At 55.4% G+C, this 26,901-nt stretch overlaps 3 protein-coding genes across 12 annotated transcripts in view; 2 read left to right on the top strand and 1 right to left on the bottom strand.

Moving 5' to 3' along the window:
- Positions 1-1,033: 1,033 nt before the first annotated feature.
- On the top strand, positions 1,034-21,390 carry DEF8 (differentially expressed in FDCP 8 homolog). 8 transcript variants are annotated; one of them, XM_031657998.1, is made up of 14 exons: positions 1,034-1,347; positions 1,674-1,770; positions 4,554-4,678; positions 6,179-6,312; positions 7,430-7,527; positions 10,159-10,308; positions 11,621-11,762; positions 13,395-13,559; positions 14,214-14,341; positions 14,490-14,603; positions 16,161-16,241; positions 17,000-17,089; positions 17,245-17,354; positions 19,222-21,390. In XM_031657998.1, the coding sequence occupies exons 1-14, from the start codon at positions 1,322-1,324 to the stop codon at positions 19,322-19,324; spliced, it is 1,563 nt and encodes a 520-aa protein (XP_031513858.1). In that variant the 5' UTR covers positions 1,034-1,321; the 3' UTR covers positions 19,325-21,390. The 8 variants fall into 8 exon arrangements, with proteins under 8 accessions (XP_031513858.1, XP_021788018.2, XP_009195371.2 ...); XM_021932326.2 differs by having other exon boundaries at positions 1,036-1,347; positions 16,949-17,089; XM_031657997.1 differs by having other exon boundaries at positions 1,328-1,347; positions 1,677-1,770; positions 16,949-17,089.
- A 1,846-nt stretch (positions 21,391-23,236) lies between these two features.
- On the bottom strand, positions 23,237-25,037 carry CENPBD1 (CENPB DNA-binding domain containing 1). The gene is given in 2 exon segments (XM_017953694.3): positions 23,237-24,851; positions 24,854-25,037. Coding segments are annotated over 2 exon segments (558 nt in total). The 3' UTR covers positions 23,237-24,477.
- Positions 24,840-26,901, top strand: part of LOC101025855 (AFG3-like protein 1) — a 28,816-nt gene continuing 26,754 nt past the window's right edge. For all 3 annotated transcript variants that reach the window (XM_009197118.4, XM_021932324.2, XM_021932325.1), the window contains exon 1: positions 24,840-25,875. In XM_009197118.4, the coding sequence (XP_009195382.3) occupies positions 25,003-25,875 (873 nt within the window). In that variant the 5' untranslated portion in view covers positions 24,840-25,002. The remainder of the gene's footprint in view (positions 25,876-26,901) is intronic.

Genomic DNA, 26,901 nt, shown 5'->3' with positions numbered 1-26,901 from the left:
GTTGCCTGTCCTGTAGGTGACTGCTCGCCCCCAGGCTTCCACAGGGTTAAATGAGATGGTGTTGGGAACAGGGCCCCCAAAATCTGGCCATAAACTGGCCATAAATAAAATCTCTGCAGCACTGTGACATGTTCATGATGGCTGTAACACCCACGCTGGAAGGTTGTGGGTTTACCGGAATGAGGGCAAGGAACACCTGGCACACCCAGGGCAGAAAACTGCTTAAAGGCGTTCTGAAACCACAAACAACATGAGCGATCTGTGCCTTAAGGACATGCTCCTGCTGCAGATAACTAGCCAAACCCATCCCTTTATTTCCCATAAGGAATACTTTTAGTTCATCTATGGAAACAATGCTTACCACTGGCTTGCTGTTAATAAAATACCTGGGTAAATCTCTGTTCAAGGTGTTCAGCTCTGAAGGCTGTGAGACCCGATTCCCCAGTCCACGCTCTGTATTTCTGTGTGTGTGTCTTTAATTCCTCCAGCGCCGCTGGGGGAGGGTCTCCCCGACCCAGCTGGTCTCGGCAACATGGTGTGTGGCTCCCACTGGGGAGGCCCCCAGTTACTGGCACTGTCACCATGATGCCCACCGAACAAAGTGGGCCAAGCCCAGAGGCAGCCAAAACCACATCTTTCTGCATAGAGGGGAAACTGAGTCCGCGAGCTCAGGGCAAGGGCACCAGGCCCACGTGCTGGCCTTCATCTGTCCTCAGCTCCTCCCTGCGGGCACAAGCGGGGGCAGGTGAAGACTCTGCCACCTGAGAAGTGTAAGAGTAGGGACATGGGGCGGGGAGCAGCGGGCCTGCTCTGTGTATAAACAACCGGACGGCAGGAAGGATGCCAGGGCCCGCGGACACCAGCTGCCCCCGCAGTCCCGCCGCCCGGCCTCCACGGAGCGGCCTCCACGGAGCAGCCTCCGAAGCGCAGCGTGGCCGTGTCCTCCGTGAAGAGGGTGGAGCCGCCCCGGGCCCCTCGCTCTCCAGCCGTGAAGCCCCCGCCGGGGCCTGCAGGTGGCAGCCCGCAAGCCGCCCGCACACGCGGGTTCTCTGTTCCTTTTTTCTCCTCAACCACTGCGGTTAAAAAAAAAAAGCTAAAAGCCACCTGTTTTGTTTGTAAACGCGTTGTGGCTTGGGTTTCGGCCGGGCCTTTTGTGGTGACAGGAAGCCCAGGACAGGCGCCCCGGCCGGGCCGGGGGACTCCGGGGCAGACTCGGGCCCGCGTGCCATGAACCTCCGCGCCGGAGGCGGCAGCAGCGGGCGCCGGGGATCAGCGCAGCGGGGCGGCCGGGCGGATCCAGCGCAGCCGGGAGGCCGGGCAGATGCGGGGCGGCGCGGCGGCGGTCAGGTGAGCGGCGCGGGGCTGGCGGGGCCGGGCTGGGAGGGCGGCCCGCCCGGCGCGGGGCCTCGAGAGCTCGGCCGCCCCGCCCCGGGGACCCCGCCGCTGCTCCGGCGTCCACACCAGCTGCGTGCGGGGCACCCGGGCGGCCCAGGGGACCCGCGTGCCTGTGCCCCCTTCCTGGGCTGCTCCGAGCCTCAGTTTCCCCATCTGTGGAATGGGGGGTGGGACAGACCTGCCCCGCGAGGAGCCCGGGACACCAGGGTACCCCGAGCGAGCTCCTGCGGGCGTGGTAGGTGGGGGAGGCACAGTCCTGGGGCGGCTTCTCCCTGCAGCAGGTGGCGAACCCACGGCCAGGCTTCCGTGGCGAGCAGCCCTAGAGGAATGACCGTCCTGTCCCTGAGAGCCCCTGGGCCCTGGCAGGCGATCCAGGTATGGGCAGACAGGGCGCTGTTGACTCCGCGCACCGCGGTGACTTCTCAGGTTCTGGGGGTGGCAGCTGCAGTGGTGACACCACTTCCTGGTGGTCACACCGCGGGCAGGGCGCGGGAGGCCAGCTCCATGCGTCCCGAGTGTCCTGAGCTTCAGCCCAGGGTCCCCCTGTGCCCCGGAGCCCCGCCGGCTGTTCTTCTGTTTCCTTTCATTGCTAAGTTGTGGCGTCCTCCCGGATGAGAGCAATGGGCTCTAGAGGAGGGGCCGGGGTGGCCAGACCTTAGAGCAATGGGCTCTAGAGGATGGGCCAGGGGTGGCCAGACCTCTGCTTTCATTCTCCCACTTCCTGCCTGCTCCTTTCTGAGGCCAAGTCCGACATCTGGGTGCAGAACTGGTGGGTGAGCCTGGTGGGAAGAGCATTCTGCTCAGAGTCGGCCACTGTGGCCAGCATCCCCAGGTCAGCGTGTGGGGAGATGCTAAGGCTGTGAGGCCAAAGGCCTCCCCTCATTCATCCCCTGCCCATGCGCCAGGCCTGGGGCTGGCACTGACTCTCAGTAAATAGGCAAATAAAAGATGCCTTTTTTTCACAGCCCAGAGGAGAGCTCGTAGCCTAGAGTACAGCTGCTGGGCAGAGCAGAGGTGTCCGTGCCAGCGTGCCTGCTTTGACGCTCCTCTGGCCGTGTTTTAAACACCAGGAGGTTTCCAGGGGCTGCCCCAGGCGTAGCTCCTGCACCCTTTTTCCTGGGCTGGTCACCATATGTGATGACAGTGCCAGTCTGTTCTGAGCAGCTCTGGGCTCCTGGCTTCATTGACATCATACACAAGTCCTTAGCCCTTCCATCCACCCCAGAAAGTAGGTGTTCCCTCTGATTTATAGGCAAGAAAATGGAGAATCAGAGTCTAAATCAGGGCTGATTTATTTTTATTTTTATTTTTATTTTATTTTGAGATGGAATTTTGCTGTGTTTCCCAGGCTGGAGTGCAATGGCACAATCTCAGCTCATAGCAACCTCCACCTCCTGTGTTCAAGCGATTCTCCTGCCTCGGCTTTCCTGATTAGCTGGGTTACAGGCGTGCACCACCATGCCCAGCTAATTTGTTTGTATTTTTAGTAGAGACAGGGTTTCACCATGTTGGTCAGACTGGTTTTGAACTCTTGACCTCAAATGATCCACCCGCCTCAGCCTCCCAAATAGAGCCACTACGCCCGGCCATGATTCTTTTTTTTTTTTGAGACGGAGTCTCGCTCTGTCCCCCAGGCTGGAGTGCAGTGGCGCAATCTCGGCGCACTGCCAGCTCTGCCTCCCTGGTTCATGCCATTCTCCCACCTTAGCTTCCCGAGTAGCTGGGACTACAGGCGCCCACCACCACGCCTGGCTAATTTTTTTGTATTTTTAGTAGAGACTGGGTTTCACCATGTTAGCCAGGATAGTCTCAATCTCCTGACCTTGTGATCCGCCCGCCTCGGCCTCCCAAAGTGCTGGGATTACAGGCTTGAGCCACTGCGCCCGGCCGCGCCCAGCCATGATTCTTAAAAGTAATGGTACTAGGTCAGGCATGGTGGCTCCCACCTATAATCCCAGCACTTTGGGAGGCTGAGGCAGGCAGATCACCTGAGGTTAGGTGTTCCAGACCAGCCTGGCCATCAGAGCGAGACTCCGTCTCTACAAAAAGTTAAAAAACATTAGCTGAGTATGGTGGCACACACCTGGAGTTCCAGCTACTTGGGAGGCTAATATGGGAGGACCCCTTAAGCCCAGGAGTTTGAGGCTGCAGTGAGCTATGATCTCACCACTGCACTCCTGCCTGGGTGACAGAGCAACACCCTGTCTCAAAAAAAAAAAGTAATAATGATAAGTCATAATCAGTATTTATTGGGTGCTTACTATGTGCTGGCCAGTGTTCTCTGAACTTAGTAGTAACTACTTTAATCTTGATAATAACCCTGTATGGTACTATTGTAATCCCCATTTGAGACATGAGAGAATGGAGGCAGAGAAGGGTTTATCCACTTACCCAAGGTCATGCAGCTAGGAGCTGGCAGAGCTGGGATTCAAGTTGGGCGTGTCTGTCTTGTTACCATGAGACTATTGGTATCATCAGTCAGAATCTTTTTTTTTTTTTTTTTTGAGGTGGAGTCTCGTTCTGTTGCCCAGGCTGGAGTGCGGTGGCTCAATCTCGGCTCACTGCAGCCTCCGCCTCCCGGGTTCACGCCATTCTCCTGTCTCAGCCTCCCGAGTAGCTGGGACTACAGGCGCCCGCCACCACGCCTGGCTAATTTTTTGTATTTTAGTAGAGACCATGTTGGCCAGGATGATCTTGATCTCCTGACCTCGTGATCCACCTGCCTTGGCCTCCCAAAGTGCTGGGATTACAGGCGTGAGCCGCTGCGCCCGGCCCATATTTATGTAAAATTTAATAGAGATTGGTCCTCACTGCATTGGGCCTGGCCTAATGCCGTCCTCCTGCCTTGGCCGTCCAGAGTGCTGGGATTATAGGTGTGAGCTACCACGCCTGGCCCATTACTGTTGTTTTCAGATAGCCCTGATTTAGTCTCTGGTTCTCCATTTTCTTGCCTATAAATCAGGGGGAACACGTACTTCCTGGGGTGGATGGAGGGGTAAGGACTTGTGTATGTCAGTGAAGCCAGGAGCCCAGAGCTGCTCAGATCTGCCTGATCTTCTCAAGCCCAGGGGGTCAGAACTGTCAGTCACTTTACCAAGTGTATCTGCTGGGGAGGCTGGGAAGTTATGTGACACACAAAAATGAGGCTCCCCATTCAGGAAGAAGGAGGAGTGATGTTGGGACGGCCTGATTTCTCCTGTGTCCTGGGTGCTCCCTGGGAGACTGGGGAGGTGCTGGCATCGGGCAGCCGCCTCTGGCTCTGTGACCCACCCAAAGTCATCAGGTAATAAGAGAAAGAGGTGGGACTGGGGCCCACGCCCCTTGTGTCTTCCCGGTGCCTCCCTGTTTGGGTCCACGGGCAGCCTGTCAATGGGTGCTGGATCCTTTTGGGCTGGCGTGCAGGTGCCCAACCCACACTCCTTCCCCACAGGCACAACAGGCAGGACAGGTCCCATAGGTGGTGTGGAGTCTTGCCCAGTTGCAGGGTAGCCATGTGGGGCTGGGGTGGCCTCCTTATCCCACTGCCAGTGAGGCAATGAGTTCAAATCCCAGTTCCCCCAGGCCACAGTGTGACTCTGAGCAGGGCCGTCCTCTCTGGGCTCAGCTCTCTTTCTTTTGGGAGAAGGGGCAGAGGATAAATCATAGGATTGTTTATTCTATTTGTGAATTATTTCAGGCTGTAACAGGTGCAGTGAAAGCATAACTAACACTGACGCGGTTACTGAACAACTTTAAAAAGACACCTCCGACTTCCTATAACATCAACAGACCTTACAGCGAGCTTCTTTGTGCTCAGTCTCTGTTAACTCATTTCACCCTCACAATGGCCCATTACGGATGGGGAAATGGAGGCAGGGAGGCTAAGGAATGTGACCCAGGAAGTTATGTGGGAGGGCTGCATGCAAACTGCCTCTACTCCCACCCCAACCAAAGTGCCTTCCTCCCTGCCAGGAGCCATCAGCCCTGTGAGTTCTGCAGTTTTCTGAGCCTCAGAGCGGGAAAAGAGCGTTCTTGATTCTTGGCTTCTGCCACGCGGAGAACTAGGCCCTTCCTGCCTGTTTCCTGGGCTCCTGAGGCACAGAGCCGTGGGCCTGGTTCAGCTCATGTTGCTCATCCCAGGATCAGAACCCAGGCCAGAGAGCCTGGATGCATTTGTAGGGGCTTTTCCGTGTGCTGGCAGGGAACCCTCCTAAGATCCCCCACTCCTGGTATGGGGAAGGTGGGCCCTGCTCACCCACATGTGGCAGAGAGGACGGGCCCTGGCACTGTCCCCAGGTGTCCAACCCTGAGTCCTGAGACAGGGGCTGTGGTTTCAGGCTCTGACAAGGAAGCACTTTTTGTTGGGGGCCCAGGAAGGAGGAACCCATTTCTGGGAGGTCTGTCTCACAGGAGCAGGTGGATGGCAAGCTAGAGTGGGGCTGAGTGAGTATCTGGGGCTGAGGCCTAGAGAGGATCCCATAGCTAGCTTTAGGGCTGGAGCTCTGCAACGTCGGGCCAGAGGACCCTGTGCTGGGAAGGAAGATGGGCCACATGCCCTCGTGGGACCCTCATTGTCACCGTGAGCTCTTTCCAAGGGGACACCACCAGTGGGGGCCTGGGCGGGAGGCAGCTGAGGTATTTCCGGAAAAGGCTGAAGATTGAGGCTGTGGTGTGAGGACTACCCACTTTAGGGAAATGAAAGAGGCCAGCCTCACCCCAGACACCCCAGTGTGGTTGGGGAAAGGGGATGGTCCGTGGTGAGCCTGGTACCTGGGGACTCATCCTGGCCCTGCCTGGCCCTCAGGTGGGATGCTATGGAATATGATGAGAAGCTGGCCCGGTTCCGGCAGGCGCACCTCAACCCCTTCAACAAGCAGTCTGGGCCAAGACAGCATGAGCAGGGCCCTGGGGAGGAGGCCCCGGACATCACTCCTGAAGGTGGGTGCTGGTGGGAGTCAGGGTGGGAGCTGGGCAGGTCTCTGACCGTGTACGTGGACCCCCTGTCTTCCTGCTGCCTCCTGTGCAGCCCTGACTTTCCCACAGAGCCGGCACCTGCTGGCTCTTTTCTTTTACCCGTCTGTTCTGTGGTTCTGTGGTTCTGTGGTTTGTTTCTGTGTCCCTACTAGAATTCACACTCCGAGAGCAGGATTTGTGCCTGACCCGTCCCCGCTGTATCCTAGGGCCCAGCACGCAGTAGGTGCCCAGGGAACACTTGCTGAGTGAGGTCCGCTGAGACCTGGTGACGGAGAGGTTAGCTGAGGGAACATGCTCTGGGTTCCCTCGTCAGAAGGTGGCATGAGCCTTAGAAACTGCAGATGAGGCCGGGCGCGGTGGCTCAAGCCTGTAATCCCAGCACTTTGGGAGGCCGAGACGGGCGGATCACGAGGTCGGGAGATCGAGACCATCCTGGCTAACACGGTGAAACCCTGTCTCTACTAAAAAAATACAAAAAACTAGCCGGGCGAGGTGGCGGGCGCCTGTAGTCCCAGCTACTCGGGAGGCTGAGGCAGGAGAATGGCGTGAACCCGGAAGGCGGAGCTTGCAGTGAGCTGAGATCCGGCCACTGCACTCCAGCCTGGGCGACAGAGCGAGACTCCGTCTCAAAAAAAAAAAAAAAAAAAAAGAAACTGCAGATGAGGCCATCAGGGAGTGCTCGGGGCGGGGCAGCTGCAGAGACGGCCTGGAGTCAACACTGGGGTTCGTGGACTTTGCCATGTAGCCATCCAGTGGTTCTTCTGTCATCCCCACGGTCATCCATGAGGTGTCTGCCTTAGAAATGGGATGCTTCTATAATGCTCTCTCGAGGACCTTTTGGCACTGAGTATCATTCCACCTCCTTTCGAATGTCTGTTTCCCGTCTGCACAAGGCTATGGGCTCCTCTGAAAGCAAACTGGATGGCGTGCAGATCTGAGTGGTGCCCAGCTCCCACAGGGCCTCCTTTCTGTGCGGCTTCCTGAATCCCTTTCCCACTCCTGGCTATCTCAGCTCCTCCCTAGGGGATGGGAGGCAGGAGGTAGCAGCTGACCCTCCACACCTGTCCCCGTCTTCCCCCAGAGGCCCTGCCTGAGCTGCCCCCCGGGGAGCCAGAGTTCCGCTGCCCTGAACGCGTGATGGATCTCGGCCTGTCTGAGGACCATTTCTCCCGCCCTGTGGTAAGGTTTCGGGTCTGGAAGGGGGGAGGGAAGGTTTCGGATCTGGAAGGGGAGAGGGAAGGTTTCGGATCTGGAAGGGGGGAGGGAAGGTTTCGGATCTGGAAGGGGGAGGGACTGAGGCAGCCCCCAAGGCAGGAAGGGCCGGGGTTTCCATGTCACTCCCTCCCAGATGGTGGGACGGCGTCCTGTGAGCTGGGGTATAGCCTCACTCCATTGTCAGGCTCAGCAGCCCCCACCTCAGCCAGGGCTCCTGGCTTTGAATCTGAGGCCTGCATGACACCACGGACCCCCACCCTCAGAGCCTGAGTGAAGGCAGGTTGAGACAGCCGGGGATTGGGGTTCGTGAACCTGGGGCTTCTCCTATCCCCTGAGCTCCATGTCTTCATGTAGCAAACGTGCAGAGAGTCGGTTCCCTCTGGGGTCCTTGAGGTCCTGTAGACTTGCCGAGAGTCAGGGTGTGGGAGGTAAGGGGGAAGCTGCTTGTCTTCCTCCTACTGACCAGTAGGTATTACAGGGCCACTCTTGTTTGTTCTGTATTTTGTTCCGTGGAAGCCTTGTGTTGAAGAAGAAAAGGGGGAGGCTGTAATGATTTTTTTAAAAAGTTTGAGGCTGGGCGCGGTGGCTCACACCTGTAATCCCAGCACTTTGTGAGGCCAAGGCGGGTGGATCACGAGGTCAGGAGATTGACGCCATCGTGGCTAACACGGTGAAACCCGGTCTCTACTAAAAAATAGATAAAATTGGCCGGGCGCAGTGGCTCAATCCTATAATCCCAGCACTTTGGGAGGCCGAGACGGGCGGATCACGAGGTCAGGAGATTGAGACCATCCTGGCTAACACGGTGAAACCCCGTCTCTACTAAAAAATACAAAAACTAGCCGGGCAAGGTGGCGGACGCCTGTAGTCCCAGCTACTCGGGAGGCTGAGGCAGGAGAATGGCGTGAACCTGGGAGGCGGAGCTTGCAGTGAGCTGAGATCTGGCCACTGCACTCCAGCCTGGGTGACAGAATGAGACTCTGTCTCAAAAAAAAAAAAAAAAGAAAAAATTAGCCCGGTGTGGTGGCGGGTGCCTGTAGTCCCAGCTGCTCAGGAGGCTGAGGCAAGAGAATGACGTGAACCCGGGAGGCGGAGCTTGCAGTGAGCCGAGATCGGACCACTGCACTCCAGCCTGGGCAACAGAACGAGACTCCGTCTCAAAAAAAAAAAAGTTTGCAAACCTTTTATTTTTATGCAAACCATCTCCAACTTTTGAGAGAAACATTACGGTAACATTGAAATGTAACTTTGAAATGATTTGAGCCAGGCAAGGTGGCTCACGCCTGTAATCCCAGCACTTTGGGAGGCCGAGGCAGGCAGATCACAAGGTCAGGAGATCGAGACCATCCTGGCTAACATGGTGAAACTCCATCTCTACTAAAAATACAAAAAATTAGCCAGGCTTGGTGGCAGGCGCCTGTAATCCCAGCTACTCAGGAGGCTGAGGCAGGAGAATTGTTTGAACCTAGGAGGCGGAGGTTGCAGTGAGCCAAGATCATGCAGCTGCACCACTCCAGCCTGGGCGAGAGAGCGAGACTCTGTCTCAAAAAAAAAAGAGAGACTTCATATGTGTGTTTCGTATCTTTTTTTTTTTTTTCTTTTTCTTGAGATAAGGTCTCTCTCTGTTGCCCCTGCTCTGGACTACAGTGGCGCGATCATGGCTTACTGCAGCCTCGACCTCCTGGGCTCGAGTGATCCTCCCACCTCAGCTTCCTGATTAGCTGGGACTACAGGTGTGCACTACAATGCTCAGATAATTTTCAATTTTGTTTACAGACACGGGGTCTCGCTTTGTTGCCCAGGCTGGTCTCAGGCTCCTTAGCTCAAGTGACCCACCCACCTCCGCCTCCCAAAGTGCTTGCATTATAGGTGTGACCCACTGCACTCAGCTTGTTTCATGTATTACAACATTTTGAGCACTTCCTTTAGGCCACAGACTGAGCTGCAAGGGGGAGGGGAGGGTGCCACCTCCCCTTTGCCTGGGTCTCAGAGCCCAGCAGCCTGGAGGAGGAGGATGGCTGCTGAGGGCGGGATCCAGGCCCACAGCTCTGAGACCTGATCCCGTCTTCCCCAGGAGCACCAGAGTGTTCTGAGTCAGGGGCCTTGCTGGGCCGTGAGCCCTCTGGTCATTATGTGGCGAAAGCAGCCGGAAGTGCTGGGACTGGCTCTTGGCATCTGCCTGTGCTTGGCAGTTAAGCTGGAGGCCTCTTACTCTCCTTCACGACAGCAAATGTCATTTCCCTAGCTTTCCTCCGAGAGGAAAAGTTTCTTCAGAAGTAAGTGAAGTGACGTCACAAAAAAGCGTCTGGATTTCTCAGAGAAGGAAGTTGTCTTTTGAAAAGCATCTTTCAAACATTAGATTTTCAGAGGCCCGTGGGCAGACAGGTCGGGCTGGGAGTGCGCAGCACCAGGTGGACCTTGACCGTGCTGCCACCTTTCCTGTCCTTGAGCAAGTCCTCAGTGCCCTCTGGCTTCAGTTTCCTTCTCTGGGTGAGGGGTGTCAGGGTCTGCTCTGGGCCTGTCTCGGCAGATGGGCCTTAACAGGGAGATCCTGCAGGGTGGGTATTTGACTGCCCCCGCCCCCAACCTGGGCAGGGTCTGTTCCTGGCCTCTGACGTCCAGCAGCTGCGGCAGGCGATCGAGGAGTGCAAGCAGGTGATTCTGGAGCTGCCCGAGCAGTCTGAGAAGCAGAAGGATGCCGTGGTGCGTCTCATCCACCTCCGGCTGAAGCTCCAGGAGCTGAAGGTGGGTGTGGAGCCGCCCCACCGTAGGGCAGCCTGGGGCCGAGGCCAGGACTGTGGAACCAGGAGGACCCTGCAGCCTCTGGATCCCTCTCAGGTGGTGGTCTCCCTCTCGGCCACAGGGGCTGGGGTAGAAAGGCTCCAGACAGGCAAGGTGGAAGATGGGCCCTCACCCCACTGCGGGAGGTTTCCCTGTTAGTCTAGACCCTCCTGTTGGAAGGAACAGAAACCCAACCTTAAGTAGCTTAAACCAGAAAGAAAATGTATTTTCTTGGTGACTGGAAGGTCCTCCAATGTCAGGAATCTTGCTGTCTCCCAACTCGACTTTCTGTGTCTGATCCAGCCTCAGGTAGGCTTTCCAAAACTGTGTGGTGGCAGAGATGGTCCCGGCAACCACACCTTGCTTTCCAGCAGCCGAGCCTCCTGTGCAGATGACAGCTGCCTTTTCTCAGTGGTCATAGCAGGAACCTCAGGCCTGACTTTCATTGGCCAGTCCTGGGCCCACCCCTGACCTGATGACAGTGACTGATTGGCCAGTTCTGGGTCATGTGCCCACCCCTTACCCAATGACAGTGGCTGATTGGCTAGTTCTGGGCTGTGTGCCCACCCACTGAAGCAAGCGGGTGAGCTGAGTTCCTCCCTGAGTGAGCCACATGACCTGGACAAGGACGGGTGGTGTCTTGAAGGTGACAACAAAAGAAGGTGGGGGTCCCAGGCCACAGATGTTCCTGATGCAGTCCTTGGGTCTCTGTGTGCTTTCGCCTGGCTACCCTGTGTCCCCTGTGCTGATTCATGAGTCCCTGGGAATGCAGAAAGTAGAATATTCATTAAGAAACAGGTAAATTGGTGGTAACAAAAAAAACCCCAAAACATAGTGGCTTAGAGAAGATGTGTTCGTTTCCTCACGTAAAAATCCCACGGGTGGTCTGGGGCCCCTATGGCAGCTAATGGTGTTGGAGAGGGCCTCCTTTTCCATTGCCCTGCACCTAACTGGCAGAAAGCGGGAGGGGCAGAGAGGCCACGTCGCACCTGCTCACATGCCCGTGGCCCATCGCAATCCCACACAGCACATCGCTGCAAGGGATGCTGGGAAAGGTAGCAAGGGATGCTGGGAAAGGTAGCATGTGACCTTGGTGGTGCTTGTCCAGCTGATCATTGTTTACTGTGAAAGGGAGAAAAGGGATGTGGCATTGTGCTGAAACTCACAATCTCTGCTCTAAATGGTGCCTGGAAGAAATAAGCTGAGGGGCTTGTACGAAGGGAAAGGAACTTCAGCCCAGTTCACCTGTGACCCCTCCCTGACTCACCCTCTGCAGGACCCCAATGAGGATGAGCCAAACATCCGAGTGCTCCTTGAGCACCGCTTCTACAAGGAGAAGAGCAAGAGCGTCAAGCAGACCTGTGACAAGTGTAACACCATCATCTGGGGGCTCATCCAGACCTGGTACACCTGCACAGGTGGGCCGAGACCCAGATGAGGGGGCTCATCCAGACCTGGTACACCTGCACGGGTGGGCCGAGACCCAGATGAGGGGTGAGGAATGAGAGACTCTGCTGGGCTCACGTTCAGATCTGAGCTGTCCAGTGTGGTGGTCACTAGCCAAACATGGCCAAAGTTAAATTAACTAAATATGCATTTCCTCAGTTGTACTGCCTGCATCGGAGAGTGCTGTTCTGGATGAGAATTAAACTAGTGAATTACATGGTGTGTCAGTTTGTACAGTGAAGAAAAAGGGAAAGGAACTAGCACGTGTTAAGGTAGAGCGAATGTGACTTTAGTGCAGAATGTAAAGGCATCATGTGACTTTTTTTTTTTTTTTTATACGGAGTCTCGCGCTGTCGCCCAGGCTGGAGTGCAGTGGTGTGATCTCAGCTCACTGCAAGCCCTGCCTCCCGGGTTCATGCCATTCTCCTGCCTCAGCCTCCGGAGTAGCTGGGACTACAGGCACCCGCCACCACACCTGGCTAATTTTTTGTATTTTTAGTAGAGACGGGGTTTCACCATGTTCGTCAGGATGGTCTCGATCTCCTGACCTCGTGATCCGCCCGCCTTGGCCTCCCAAAGTGCTGGGATTACAGGCATGAGCCACCGCGCCCGGCATCATGTGACTTTTAAGCAAAAACTTGAAGGTCAGGGAACAAGCCAAGAGAATATCTAGGGAGGAATGTTCTGGTGGGGGCAGCTGTGTGTGCAAAGCCTGAGGGGCAACTCTGTGGTCGATGTGTCCAGTGCCTTGAGGAGAGGCAGAGAGCCAGGTGTGGCTGCAGCTCTGTGTCAGGGGAGGTGAGCTCAGGGGTGGTCAGGGCTTTTCTTTAAGTGCAGTGGGGGCCACAAGTGGGTACTGGACATACTTGGGCTTTAATAGGTTACCCTGGCTGCTGATTGAGCTTGGACTGAAGAGAGAGGTGACTGAGGAGAGGAGGATGACTCTGATTGGGTTGGGACAGGTGGTGGGAGTGAGGAGTATCTAAGTGCAGTGCCAGCTGAAGGTTTGGAAACGGAAAGTAACAGATGAGAAAATGGTCTGACTGGGTGCGGTGGCTCTCACCTGGAATCCTAGGGCTTTCAGATGCAAAGATGGGAGGATCACTTCAGCCCTGGAGTTCGAGGCTGCAGTGAGCTCTGATCGCACCACTGAACTCCAGCCTGGGCAACAGAGCAAGACCTTGTCTCTTAAAAAGTACAAAACAAAACAAAACAAACAAAAAACAGAGATAGAAACCCATCAGGGTAACTCATGATATTTAAGGGTGGAGCTGCTGAAACGGAGATGGGAAGCTGAGGGCTTGGGAGGCAGGGCGGGGTTTCGTTTGTCTGTTTGGACAGGTTGGGTCTGGTGCTGGGAGTGGCAGGTTGGCACTGGACATGTGAGACAATTGGAGGACAAGGTCTGGGCCACCTTTGGGGCAAGGCTCGGGCCAGGGACAAGAGGATCTTTGAGGTTCTAAGGCTTCCTTTGGTGCCAGGAGGTCTTAGATTGATCTGGGCCTCGGAATGGAACCCATGGGGAGGGGCAGGCCAGCTGAGGGTGGCCTGGGCTGCAGGTGCACCCTTCCCACTTTTGAGAACCGTGTGTCCTTCCACCCTAGGGTGTTATTACCGCTGTCACAGCAAGTGCTTGAACCTCATCTCCAAACCCTGTGTGAGCTCCAAAGTCAGCCACCAAGCGGAATACGAGCTGAACATCTGTCCTGAGACAGGGCTGGACAGCCAGGATTACCGCTGTGCCGAGTGCCGGGCACCCATCTCTCTGCGTGAGTGGTGGCAGGGAGAGAAGAGGGTGAGGGAGCTGTTCCTCGCAGGGGAGCTGGGTGCACAGGTGTGTAAGGACACGTAGGTCAGACAGCTGAGTGAGGCCCTGGGGCAGTCCCTGCTTGTTATCCTTGGGAAGTGACAAGGGTCTGTTACTGCCGTTTTTTCATTTCTCACTGAAGCAGACACAGGTTCCAGGCATTCTGTAACTCGCCCAGATCACTGAGGAGCACCTGGAGGGCTGGGACCCAGCCTCCGCCTTCCCGTGTCAAAGTCTCCTAGACGGGGACCGGGGAGAAGTCACACGGCAGAGAAAGTCTCCTAGACGGGGACTGGGGAGAAGTCACACAGTTGTCATGCACATGCGTGTCAGCTCTTCTTTCTAGAGAGTTGCTGGTGTTAATTCATGAAGTCTCTGCCGCAGTCCTACAGTGAGGCCCTGTTTATATCCCATTTTACTGATAGGAAAACAGGTCAGTGAGACGCTGGGACCACCTGAGATCTTGTGGCTGAGGATAGGATGAGTCAGGAGGGAACCCTTGGCCTGGTGGCTCTCTCCCTGAGGGTTGTGGTCCATGGGAGGACAGACCATGAGGCTGGAAAGCTGAGTGGGGCTTTGGTGAGGCAGGGACACTCATGGCCCCCTGACCCTGCAGGGGGTGTGCCCAGTGAGGCCAGGCAGTGTGACTACACCGGCCAGTACTACTGCAGCCACTGCCACTGGAATGACCTGGCTGTCATCCCTGCACGCGTGGTGCACAACTGGGACTTTGAGCCTCGAAAGGTGGGAGTTGGAAGGTGGGGGCATCCCACTGGCGAGGGAGAGCAGGAAGGAGGATGGGGGTGTGGAGCCGGTGTACCCCGGGGTGTGTGCTGCTGGCTGCACGGGCCCTGGGTGGGTGTGAGAGGTGTCACCCGGCCATGCCTCGCAGGTGTCTCGCTGCAGCATGCGCTACCTGGCGCTGATGGTGTCTCGGCCCGTGCTCAGGCTCCGGGAGATCAACCCTCTGCTGTTCAACTACGTGGAGGAGCTGGTGGAGATTCGCGTGAGGCTGGAGCCCTGGAGTGGGGGGCAGGGGCGCTGCGTCAGATGGGCCCTAGGGCTGGGCCAGTACCCTCTTCTCCTCTGGGCCATGGGAGGTTCTGAGCAGAGGAGGGAGGCCACCTGCTTAGGGTCAGCTGGCACCGTGGCTGCCCTTTTGGTTGAAGATGCTGGAACCGTGTCCAGTAGTGATCTGATGCCAGGCAAGAACGCAATATTAAATTTTCTTTTTTTTTTTCTTTATTTTTTTTTTTGAGACGGAGTCTCGCTCTGCTGCCCAGGCTGGAGTGCAGTGGCCGGATCTCAGCTCACTGCAAGCTCCGCCTCCCGGGTTTACGCCATTCTCCTGCCTCAGCCTCCCGAGTAGCTGGGACTACAGGCGCCGCCACCTCGCCCGGCTAGTTTTTTGTATTTTTTTTTTAGTAGAGACGGGGTTTCACCGTGTTAGCCAGGATGGCCTCGATCTCCTGACCTTGTGATCCGCCCGTCTCGGCCTCCCAAAGTGCTGGGATTACAGGCTTGAGCCACCGCGCCCGGCCAATATTAAATTTTCTAATAGCCACATTAAAAAAGTAAAAAGCGCCGGGCGCGGTGGCTCAAGCCTGTAATCCCAGCACTTTGGGAGGCCGAGGTGGGTGGATCACTTGAGGTCAGGAGTTCTAGACCAGCCTGACCAGCATGGTGAAACCCCATCTCTACTAAAAATACAAAATTAACCAGGTGTGGTGGTGCACGCCTGTATCCCAGCTACTCGTGAGGCTGATGCAGGAGAATCACTTTAACCCGGGAGGCGGAGGTTGTTGTGAGCTGAGATCGTGCCACTGCACTCTATCCTGGGCAACAAGAGTGAAACTGTGTCTCAAAAAAAAGTAAAAAGAAATAAGTGAAGTTAATTTTAATAGTGTATTTTATTTAGCCCAATATATCCAAAATATTATTTCAACATGAAATCAATGTACATTTTTGAGATCGTTACATTCTTTTTCTTTTTGTGCCACGTCTTTGGCTCTAGCATGTGTCCTCTGCTGAATCTCACTGCAGGGCAGCCACTTCCATGTGCTCCATGGCTGTGCATGGCTGGGGCCACTCTCTTAGCCAGCAGTGAGGGAGGAGGTAGGGCGGGAGCCGAGGGCAGACGGGAGCTGCAGTCCCGGCAGGACGTGACGGCGTCTCACGCGAGGTGGTGAAAGGAGTCAGGTCCCGTTTTACCCAGGAGGAGACTGTGGCAGCAAGTTGAGTTGCCAAGGCCAGGGCTGGGGAGGCCACTGGGATTTCTCTGGAAGTTTGGCTTGGTCCTGAGGCTGCTGGCTCCCAGACAGTTGTCTGCCTGTGGGGCTGGGTGAGGGCAGAGGGAACGGAGGGTTTTCTGGGCCACGGTAAGCGAGCCTCATGGTCCTGCCCAGTCCGGGAGCTGTGATTTTGGGCTTTGGTGAAGCACTCAGATCTCGGCCCACCCGGGTGCGAGGCGAGACGTCTGTGAGCAGGGCTCCCTGTGAGGCCCACACTGGGGCAGCCCTGTGTCCTGGCTGAGGAGGCCTGCCTGCTCCCGCCTTGTTTGCAGAAGCTGCGCCAGGACATCCTGCTCATGAAGCCGTACTTCATCACATGCAGGGAGGCCATGGAGGCTCGCCTGTTGCTGCAGGTCAGACTGCCAGCAGGACTGGCCCCCGATGGAAAGCGCAGCCAGGGCAGTGAGGCTCCTCCGGCTCAAGTCTTTTCCAGACAGCTTGTGCATGGAGGAGTGCCTTTAGCAGAGGGTCTCCCGGGTCCCAAGGAACAAAGCAAACAGGCGTTCAGCCCACAAAAGAGTTATCCCATTAGTTCAGTTCGGGAAACCCTGTATCCTTTATGTGAATCTCCATAGGGGTGGGTCCAGCCCAGCCCTCCTCAGGCCAGTTGACCACAAAAACAATTTCAGGGTTCATCTAATTATTTATTCAACAGATACAGATGTTCTAGATTCTGGAACAGTGAACGAAACAGGCAGGAAAGCTTGCCCTTAGAGAGTGCCTTTCAAGTAGGGAAGACAAGAAAAATAAGTTGTGTGTTGGCGGGGTGAGCTGTGTGACAAGACAGAGAAGGAGGGGTGGGGAACACGGGGGTGCAGTGTGGCTGGGAGGGGCTGCATTGGGGAGTGGAGGGCGGCGGCTACACGGGTCAGGAAATGTGGCCCAGGTCCATCTTCCCCTGTTGGCTTCCTGGGGCTCCTGGATTCTACTCCTGGGGCCCAGACCCTTCTGTAGCTCATTTCTCTGTGGACACCCGGGCCCTGACCGCTGGAGCGACCATGGGTGGGCAGTGGGAGAGGCCCTCCCCAGTGCAGGGGTCACAGCTGCTGGGACTTGGCAGCTCCAGGATCGGCAGCATTTTGTGGAGAACGACGAGATGTACTCTGTCCAGGACCTCCTGGACGTGCATGCCGGCCGTCTGGGCTGCTCGCTCACCGAGATCCACACGCTCTTCGCCAAGCACATCAAGCTGGACTGCGAGGTGGGCCTCTGCCCGAGGGCTGCTTTTCTCCAACCCCAGCCCTGAGGGGGGATTGGCAGGAGAAGCAGCCCAGCCCGGTGTGTCCCTGGCCTCGGAGTGCCCAGAGGAGCTGGCACTGACATGCCTGTGCCCCAACCCCACACTGTTCCCCCCAGCGGTGCCAGGCCAAGGGCTTCGTGTGTGAGCTCTGCAGAGAGGGCGACGTGCTGTTCCCGTTCGACAGCCACACGTCTGTATGCACTGACTGCTCTGCCGTCTTCCACAGGTGGGTGTGGCCTGCGCCCTGCACTCAGGGGCTGGGGCTCTGCCCCGTCCTCTGGGGAGCTGCCCCTTGGCCTCCGGTAGGATGATGCTGTGGGAGCTGGCACTGCTACCCCAAGAGAGGGGAGACGTAAAGACTCTGACTCACAGGGCCTTTGCTGACCCTGAGATACGAAGTCAGACCCTGATGTCTATGACTAAATGAGAAGTTCCCTTAGGAGCAGCACCTGGGGGATGAGGGGGCTGCCCCTTCCCAGGGCCATCCCGGACCAGCCCCTGAAACTCCAGCTTGGTCTTGGATGTGTTCACAGCATCCCAGCTGCTCCCTTTCTTCACTAGGATTGAAGTCACTCTTTCAGGGTTAGGATAGGCTAGAGATTCCCCAAACTTACAGTTCCTGTCACCTTTTCATGTCTCAGTAATTTTTTCTTTTTTTTTTTTTTTTTTTTTTTTTTTTTTTGGGGTCTCCGGCTCCACTATCACCAGTCTGCTGGCCAGTGCAGTAGTGCCCTCTCCAGCTCACTGCAAGCCGCCTCCGGGTTCACGCCATTCTCCTGCCTCAGCCTCCCAAGTAGCTGGGACTACAGGTGCCCACCACCACACCCGGCTAATTTTTGTATTTGTAGTAGAGGCAGGTTTCACCATGGCCCAGCCAGGATGGTCTCGATCTCCTGACCTCGTGATCCACCTGCCTCGGCCTCCCAAAGTGCTGGGATTACAGGCGTGAGCCACCGCGCCCGGCCTCAGTAATTTTTTCAAAGTGTTTCTAAGCCAAAAGGAAATTCCTGGCGAGGTAGCGGTGTACGCCTGTAATCAACACTGAGGAAGGCGAGCGAATCGAGTCAGAAGATCCGGAACTCATCAAAGAACTAGCCAGCGGTGAACCTGATCCCAGCTACTGGGGAGGCTGAGGCAGGAGAATGGCGTAAACCCGGGAGGTGGGGCTTGCAGTGAGCTGAGATCTGGCCACTGCACTCCAGCCTGGGCGACAGAGCGAGACTACGTCTCAAAAAAAGAAGAAATTCCTAACACTTTGATTTATTAAGTACTTATGCTCTCTCGTTTTTTTTCCTAGCCACTAGACCAACAGGGAAAAATATTTATGTTCAAACAACTTTATAAGTATTTATATCCTAAAGATTTAGTGGCTCTTTGGAAAAATAGTATACACAAATTAGAAGAAAAACATTTTAATTTCATTCTTTAGTAAGTGTGATTACTTACTCATGATACGAGTGCACCTATTGGGCCCCACACATCTTCCAGACCTGGAATCAGATGGAACACTCCCCAGCAGTTTCTGTCCCCTGATTTTTGCCTGGAATTTGCTACTTTTCATAGCAACTGCTGAAATCCCAGCTCTGCAGAGCTATGGTCACACAGATGGGACTGTGGCAGAAACTAAGGTTGAGACTGACTCACTTGAGCTAGTCGTTTGCTCAGTGTCTGACAGATGTTAATTACTGCTGTGTTCTGTTTAAAAGTTTGAACTAGGCTGCAGTGCCCCAGGGTTCCCTGATACACAGTTTGGGAGCCAGGGGAGGTGCCAGGCACGCTGGGATAGGAACAGGTGGGAATCGTGAGGAAGGGCTCAGTCTGGCGCGGTCACCTGGCTCAGCCCCTCAGCTGTGTGAACTGGGACCTGTGTGGTCGGGGGATAGCAGGGAACGTGAGGACCCCCTGGAGGTCCACATCTGCACGCCGGGAAGCGCTCTTCACACGGCCATACAGTCATTTGCATCTGGGTGCAGACCCCGATTCTGCCCTTTGGTAGTGGCTGTAGAGGGGATGACAGGAGCTGATCTAGGATGCTTGGGGGTTCAGTGCTGGAGTTTCCTGTGCAGAGAGCCCCAACCTGTTTCTGCCCCCAGGGACTGCTACTACGACAACTCCACCACGTGCCCCAAGTGTGCCCGACTCAGCCTGAGGAAGCAGTCGCTCTTCCAGGAGCCAGGTCCCGATGTGGAGGCCTAGCACTGAGGAAGCGTGCTGGGCACCCTGCCTGGCCCGCCGGGACCCACCCTGCCAACGTCAAGTTGTTCGTCCTGCTCTGGAGACCCCTGGGGTGTGGCCCCTGGACCCCTCCACCCCTGCTGGGTGGGCAGTGTCAGGGACCGTTGTCTCCCAGGTGCTTGCTGGGACTCGGGGCGGCCGCACCTGGGTGTGCTGCTGTGAGGGGTCCTTGCGTGGCCCCCATCCTTCCCCCAATGGGCAGGGAGTTGGGGGGACATCTCACCTCCCCCATGGCACAGAACCCTCCACACCCCTGGACCAGGGCATCTGGGCCCTAGAGATTCCACAGCTCCCGTCCTGGCCACCCTGGAAACTCATCAGGCCAAGACTCCGAGAGAGCTTCAGAGGAGAGTTGAGTAACACCTGAGGATGTGGCTGCACACACCCAGCCGAGGGCTGAGTCTCACCTGCAGTGGGGTTTCGGCTCTGCCTGGAGGCTCCATCCCTTTCAGCCACTCGTCGCCTGACTTCTGGTTGTCCCCAGCTGGGGCTGTTCACAGTTGTCACCTGTTGACCTGCCTCTACCCTGGCCTGAGATTCAGAGGCCTCACTGGGTGGTCAGTCCAGTGGGGTTACCTGTTGTTTCTGTACAGCAGCAGGGAAGGGGGCCGTGGAGCTTTTCCCTGCTGGGCGCTCCTGCCTTGGCCCAGCCCCTTTCCTGGTGCTCCAAGCTAGGAGGCTGTGGCCCCAGCCTGAGGAGGGTGTCCTGGACTCCACGTGTGGAGCAGGGACTGTGTGCTGTGGGAGGTTTCAGTTAGGCGATGGGATCCTTCAGGGGTCCGGTGGCATTTCTTGGAACCAGATTTGCCTGAGGAACTCGGTCCTGCTGCCTGTGGAGGGCTCTAGATAGCTCGGGAACGACCAGCCAGTGGCCTTTTGTTTGGGCGCCTGAGGTCAAGAGCTGAGAGTATTTGCTCGACAGCCCATTCAGGAAGATCAGGGCAGGGGCGTGTGGGAGGTCCCTCACTCCACAGGACAGAGGCCCCTGGACAGCAGAGGAAACCTACAGCTCTGGGTGAGGGGACACTTGGCTTTGGTGTTTGCACTTTACAGATCCTGCGGTCCACGAGGGGCCTCAGGAGAGGACATGTCAGGACATGGCTTCCCAGCCTTCTACCGTGGGAAGTGGGGGTGCTCCTGTCTGTCCTTTTCCCCCACACCCTGGACTGCACTTGGCTGTTGGTGCACATGGTTGGCACACATGGTGGGCAGAGGGCAGAGAATGTCACTGCTTGGATATTTGTCCCCTTTGACCAGGAAGCCCAAGAGGAGACACCTCAGCCAGCAGAAAGGCCACCCAGCTCACTGGCTCATTCCAGGAGCGGGAGACACGGTAGGGTCTCCTCTTTGCCCTTCGCCATCAGGAAGGGGATGGTGTCCTCTCCCCACTGTGGTGGCTTTAGGCGAGGTTCTTACTGTCTGCTCTGCCTCGGTTTCCCCATCTGGAAAATGGGGGCGGGGTACTGACCTACCTCAGGTGGCAAGGTGAGCAGGGAACATGTTGGAGTCCTTTAGAGAGTGTGATGTGAGGTTGGATCAACAGTGTGTGTTCCTGTCCTGCTTCCCCTTCCTCTTTGGGGCTGAGGAGGGGGTTAAAGGCCAAATGCTGTTTCCCAACACCCCGAAGTCTGCACACGTCTCATGAATGCATCACACTTCTGTCATATGGATATTAGCCATTCCGAAATCTGTGTAATCAACTTCACATTATTCAAGTTACAAATCACTGTGTCCATAGAAAAATTATACTGGCATTTGCTGGACAAAGGGTTGGGCCCCTTTTATTTTTACCTGCCACCCAGCATCTCCCCCACCTGCCCCTTCTGGGTGACACAGTCTGTAAACAGAATCATGTATGGATCTTTGTCTGAGTCTGTAGCACAGCAGGAAAAGCCCAGCAAGGACCCAGTTTGCACCGCCAGCACCCACACCATGGGTGGTCCCACAGCACGGGACCAAGCTGGCCTGAGGGATGCCCAGTTGTAACAATGCTGCTGTCACTGTCTCATTAAATATATGTCCTTTCGCCTGGTGTGTGTGTGGTGAATTGGGGACAAAGTAAGAGAAATTGGTTTGTTGACATAGAAGTCATTTGCAGGCTTAGGAAGGAGCTTTTGCCATCCAGTGGGGTTGAATGTAATACGGTGTGAGGCGAAGTAACATGTCCTGATCGGTTGGGAGAACGACCTGTGGTGGTGTCACACAGGCTTGTTGAACATCTCTGGGCTTAAGCTGTTCTCCTGCCTCCACCTCCCGAGTATCTGGGACTACAGGTGCATGCCACCACGCCCGGCTAATTTTTTTGTATTTTTAGTAGAGACAGTTTTACCATGTTGGCTAGGCTGGTCTCAAACTCCTGGCCTCAGGTGATCTGCCTGCCTCGGCCTCCCAAAGTGCTGGGATTACAGGCGTGAGCCACGGCGCCCGGCCAGGCATCAGTTTTTCTTAGTGTCAGACGTCCTTCCAGAAGGGCAGTCCCACCGGCAGTGTATGACAATGTCCATTACCCTATAGCCTCAACAGCAGATTGTGTGGTCATACCTTTCAATGCAGTGTGAGAAATGTATATTTGTCATTTTAATTTGCATTTCTCTAATCATGAGTGAGGTCAAACTTCTCTCATGTTTCAGGATCTAATTTATTTATGAATTATGTGCCCATTTTTTCGATTGGGTTCTTGGTATTTTTTCTTCTTCTGAGTTTCTCACATATTGGGGATATTAGCCTGTTATTTGTGAGATGTAAATATTTTCTTTATGAATTGCCATTTGACTTTGTGGTATTTTCTTTCCTATGGCAAAGTCTTATTTTGCTTACATTTTTATATGGTCACATTGATTAATGTTTATTTCATCTAAGTTTTAATGTCTGGAAGGGCTAGTCTCCCCTTTGCAATTTTTCTTTTTCTTTTTTTTTTTTTTTGAGACGGAGTCTCGTTCTGTCACCCTGGCTGGAATGCAGTGGCGCGATCTTGGCTTACTGCAAGCTCCACCTCCCAGGTTCATGCCATTCTACTGCCTCAGCCTCCCGAGTAGCTAGGACTACAGGCGCCCGCCACCATGCCCAATGTTTTTGTATTTTTTTAGTAGAGATGGGGTTTCACTGTGTTAGCCAGGATGATCTCAATCTCCTGACCTCACAATCTGCCTGCCTTGGCCTCCCAAAGTGCTGGGATTACAGGCGTGAGCCACCGTGCCCGGCCTCAATTTTTCTTTTTTTTTTTTTTTTTTTTTGAGACGGAGTCTTGCTCTGTCGCCCAGGCTGGAGCACAGTGGCCGGATCTCAGCTCACTGCAAGCTCCACCTCCCGGGTTTGCGCCATTCTCCTGCCTCAGCCTCCTGAGTAGCTGGGACTACAGGCGCCCGCCACTTCGCCCGGCTAAGTTTTTGTATTTTTTAGTAGAGACGGGGTTTCACCGTGTCAGCCAGGATGGTCTCGATCTCCTGACCTCGTGATCCGCCCGTCTCGGCCTCCCAAAGTGCTGGGATTACAGGCTTGAGCCACCGCGCCCGGCCTCAATTTTTCTTTTTTAACAAACGTCTTCTGCTGGGCATGGTGGTTCACACTTTCAATCCCTGAACTTTTGGAGGCCCAGGCTAGAAGACCACTTGAGTCCAGGAGTTCCAGACTAGCCTGGGCAACACACAGACTCCTTCTCTACCAAAATAATTAGCTGGGGGTGGTGGCATGTGCCTGTAGTCCCAGCACTCCAGAGGCTGAGGTGTGAGGATTGCTTGGGCTTTGGAGGTCGAGGCTACAGTGAGCCAAGATTGCGCCACTGCACTCTAGCCTGGATGATGGAGCGAGACCCTGTCTCAAAGAAAAAAAAAGTTTTCCTGGCGATTCTTACACATATATGAGCTTTTCAAAGCATATATTTAAATAACATTTTAATGACAAAATTTGATACTCTCAAGCATCAAAATGGAAATACCAACAGCAAGGTTTCCAGGGATGTCGAACACCGCAGAGCAGAGAGGCCTGGCTGGGTCTCCACTGTTGAGGTCGTCATGGTGCTTCTGCTTTGTTCTGATTAACTTTTGGTTACACACATGGAAAAATGACCTAAGAGAGTTGTTTTGAACAGTGCTTTTTCTCATTGTACAGCTTCTGGTAACAGTTTATTGCATCATTGATAGCTCTGGAAACTCTAAGTTTTCATCATTAGGGCTGTTACTAGCAAGGACCTGCAAGCCAGCCTCGAAATGCGAGAGGGCTGCCGACAGTCTTCCTGTGGTTAACTGCGGCAGTGCCCAGGGATCATCTTCCCTCTCCTCCTCCCCCACTGCCGGCTCCTGTTCCAGCTGCATTAGTTCCTCATTTGAGAGATCTTCATGGGACTGCAGCAACTGGTCCACAGCAGCCTCAGCAACCTCCTCAAAGGCCACATTTCTGGCAAGGGTCACAATGGTTTTTTTAAGCTGTGCAATGTTATCTGCCCAGGAAAAATGCTGGGCCTGAACACACTCAGGCCAAATCTTCTCCCACACGCTGTTCATTATCGCTGGTTTGAGCTCCTCCCAAGTACGCAGTGTTGTCCACAGCATCCATGATGCTGTAGTTTCTCCAAAATTCCCTGATCACAGCTGTATCCTCACCATCCGTTGCTTCTAGGATGTGCTCAGAAGTCCTCAGATAGTGAGCTTTGAAGGCAGAGGCTACACCTTGACACATGGGCTGGATTTAGTCAGTTGTACCGTCATGAATGTATTATACTCTTATGTTATCAGAAACATCGCTCAAATTCACAGGGTGGCATGACGCATTGTCTAGTATGAGCAATGCTTTGTTGGTGAGATTATTTTAGGCACAGTGTTTTTCAACGGCAGGGCAAAAAAAGTATGCGAACCATTCATGAAAGATGCTCCTGGTCCCCCAAGCTTTTCTGTTGGAGCGCCAAATCACGGGCAAATTGGGCTTCGAGTACCCCTTCAGAGCCCTGGGGGTTTCCAAGCGGTACACCAGTAAGGGCTTCAACTTAAAGTCCCCAGTGGCACTGCCACCAAGCAGCAGCATCAAGCGATCTTTGTATGACTTAAACCCTGGCTCAGCATTCTCTTCCTCGGAAGTGAACGTTTCTTCGGGCATTCTCTTCCAATCAAGTCCTGTCTCATCTACGTTAAAGACACCCGGGGGGCGTACTCACCTTCGATGATGCTTTTCAGCATTTCTGTGTACATGTTCTTGTTGCTGGGAGCTGCGCTGTTCAACTTGAAGTGGGGCAAACAGTGGCGCTCCTTGAATCTCACAAGCCACCCTGACCCTTTACTCACATGAAGCCTCTCCGCTTGAGAGCTTTCGCCATGTTCACGCTGCAAGTCATCAAACTTAGCCTTCTGAACGATGGCGGCGTTCAAGGGCGCATTTCGCTGCCTCTGGTCTTCCAGCCACAAGCTCAGCAGCCGCTCCATACTCTCCATCACTGCACTTCGATGGCGAGTCAACCGTGAGGCTCTCAAAGGAGTAGCTATTTGAGAACTCGATTTTTTTCTTTGCTATCTCAGATGGTCGCCACTGTGGAGACAGCAAGACCTAAGGCCTTTGCGATCTGACTGAGCTTCTCACCCGCTTCAAATCGTCGTAACACTTCCAATTTGAGGTCAAGGGTAATCACTTTCCGTTCCCTTTTGGCACTAGGGATGACAGTGGCATCTGTGGGCCTTTTCCCAGGCATTTCTGCCTCCTCAGAAAATCACAGCGGTCTCAAGTGCAAGAAGGCTGTGGTTCCTCTACGTCCCCCTGCAGAACTCGGTAAACAGAAAACGAGGCTGCGAAGAGGCGCAGGCTGGTGTCCCGGAGACGTGGACGGGTCGCCATGGGCAGGCCCAGCCCCACTGCCCAGCCCCGCTGCTTCACTGTCCACTCCGAGGCCGCGCGGGTCTCCCGGTGCCGCTCCAGGTCCGCGTGCTGGGGCCGTGCGGCCGCAGGCACATACAAGCGGCCTGGGTTCTGGGGCTCCAGAGAAGGTTGCAACCAACCAAGCAGACAAACGGAACTCCGTGAGGAGGACACTGCGGCAGCAACGTCCCGGGGCGGTTTTCTACTGCAGCGGAGGGCGGGCCGGGCGGCTGTTCGGTTTCGGGAGCTGCTTTCCATGGAGGATCCCAGCAATAAGTGTGGATGCAGATGCCCGATTTAAGATAAGCCTAAAGGCGCTGGGTATCCCCTTGGCGCCCAGCTGTCCGGGCAGGACGAGCCTGCGCTCGCGATCAAAGCCTCGAACTGTCAGGCGACCGCGCGGACACCCAAGACGGGGCCCCAGCCGGCGCCGCGGCCCTGCTGCGCATGCGCGAGACCGCCTTGTGCTCGCGGGGCCGTGGGACCACTCTCCCGTTGCGCATGCGCACGCTCGGGCGGCGCGGGGTCTGGGTCTGGGGATGTGGTACCGGCCGCTGGCGGCGGCCGGCAGTAGAGCGGTGGCCGGGCCACTGGCCTTGCTGTGGCGATGTGGTGCTCCAGGAGGCAGCAGGACGGCCAAGACCAGCGCGAGGGCCCTGGGCACGGCCCGGCAGGTGAGCGAGGAGGCGCTGTCCGCCGGTTCCGGGCGGCTGGTCTGCGCTGGACGCCGCGTGACGCCATTCGCCTGCGCCGGCCGCGGGGGAGCGCGGGAGCGCGGCGGCCCTGACCCGGTCCCCGCAGTGAGGCCGGCAGCCCCTGGCCGGAGCTTCCCGCCGCCCGCGTCCTCCCGGGCGTCCCCTCCGTCTCCAAACTCCTCTTCTCCCCGCTGCCTCTTCCACCCACTTGTTGCGGAATTCCCGCTGTTTCCTGGATGCCCGCGCACCTCGGACATCGGAACCGGGACCTGCAGCCTCCTTGCTGGGCTCTGTAGAGAGCCGGGCGTTGAGCGGTTTGCGCTTGAGTCCCACCTGCTCGCGAACCAACTTTGCGGCCCCGCGTGCCGGCCCGTTTCCTCCTGGGCTCGGCGGCATTCGGCTGTATCCACCTCGCAGTTACTCCGTGGACCAGATACGATGAGAGGCGTGAAAGGGTTTTGCAAACTGTTCTTCATTCCGCGACCAGTCACTGTCGTAACCGCTAATACTGAGAGCTAAGGGCTTGACGCGGATTGTCTGTCTTACACCCGCCCTGTAGGTAGATACGGCTGTAACCGTATTGTAATTTATTATATTATTTTTTAAATTTGGGGGCGGGGCCGGAGTCTCGCTGTGTTGTCTAGGCTGGAATCGAACTCATGGGCACAAGCGATTCTCCTGTCTCAGCCTCTGGAGTAGCTGGGGCTACAGGCTTGAGCCACGTGCCCTGCTCATAACCCTGTTTTTTATAGGGTTATGGTCTAAGGCCGGAATATTCTATATTTTAAGATTGCTCTATTTTTATGTTCCTACATCCCAGTGGGCAGCAGTAACGTTGAATTTTTTTTTTCTAATGCAGAGTTTTTGAATTTTGATCCCAGAAAACTGTCATGGTTTTCAGACAGTAGTAAAATAAGAAGAAGGGTTCCATGAGTATTTCTGTCCTGTCTTCAGGAATGAACTTTCCCTTCATCTCCATTCATTTGGGAAACTGTATGATGGTTT

The sequence above is a fragment of the Papio anubis genome, chromosome 18 (genome assembly GCF_008728515.1).
Source record: "Papio anubis isolate 15944 chromosome 18, Panubis1.0, whole genome shotgun sequence".
Classification (NCBI taxonomy): Eukaryota; Metazoa; Chordata; class Mammalia; order Primates; family Cercopithecidae; genus Papio; species Papio anubis.
The sequence above is the reverse complement of the archived record's forward strand: the minus strand, read 5'-3'. Positions and strand labels throughout refer to the sequence as shown.

Excerpts from the sequence above, each read along its gene's own strand:
- DEF8 (XM_021932326.2), top strand. The coding sequence starts at position 1,322 with ATGCGGGGCGGCGCGGCGGCGGTCAG. Across the intron at positions 1,348-1,673 it reads GGCGGCGCGGCGGCGGTCAG|CAGGTGGCGAACCCACGGCC; the intron begins GTGAGCGGCGCG and ends TTCTCCCTGCAG. Across the intron at positions 16,242-16,948 it reads AGGCTCGCCTGTTGCTGCAG|CTCCAGGATCGGCAGCATTT; the intron begins GTCAGACTGCCA and ends GGGACTTGGCAG.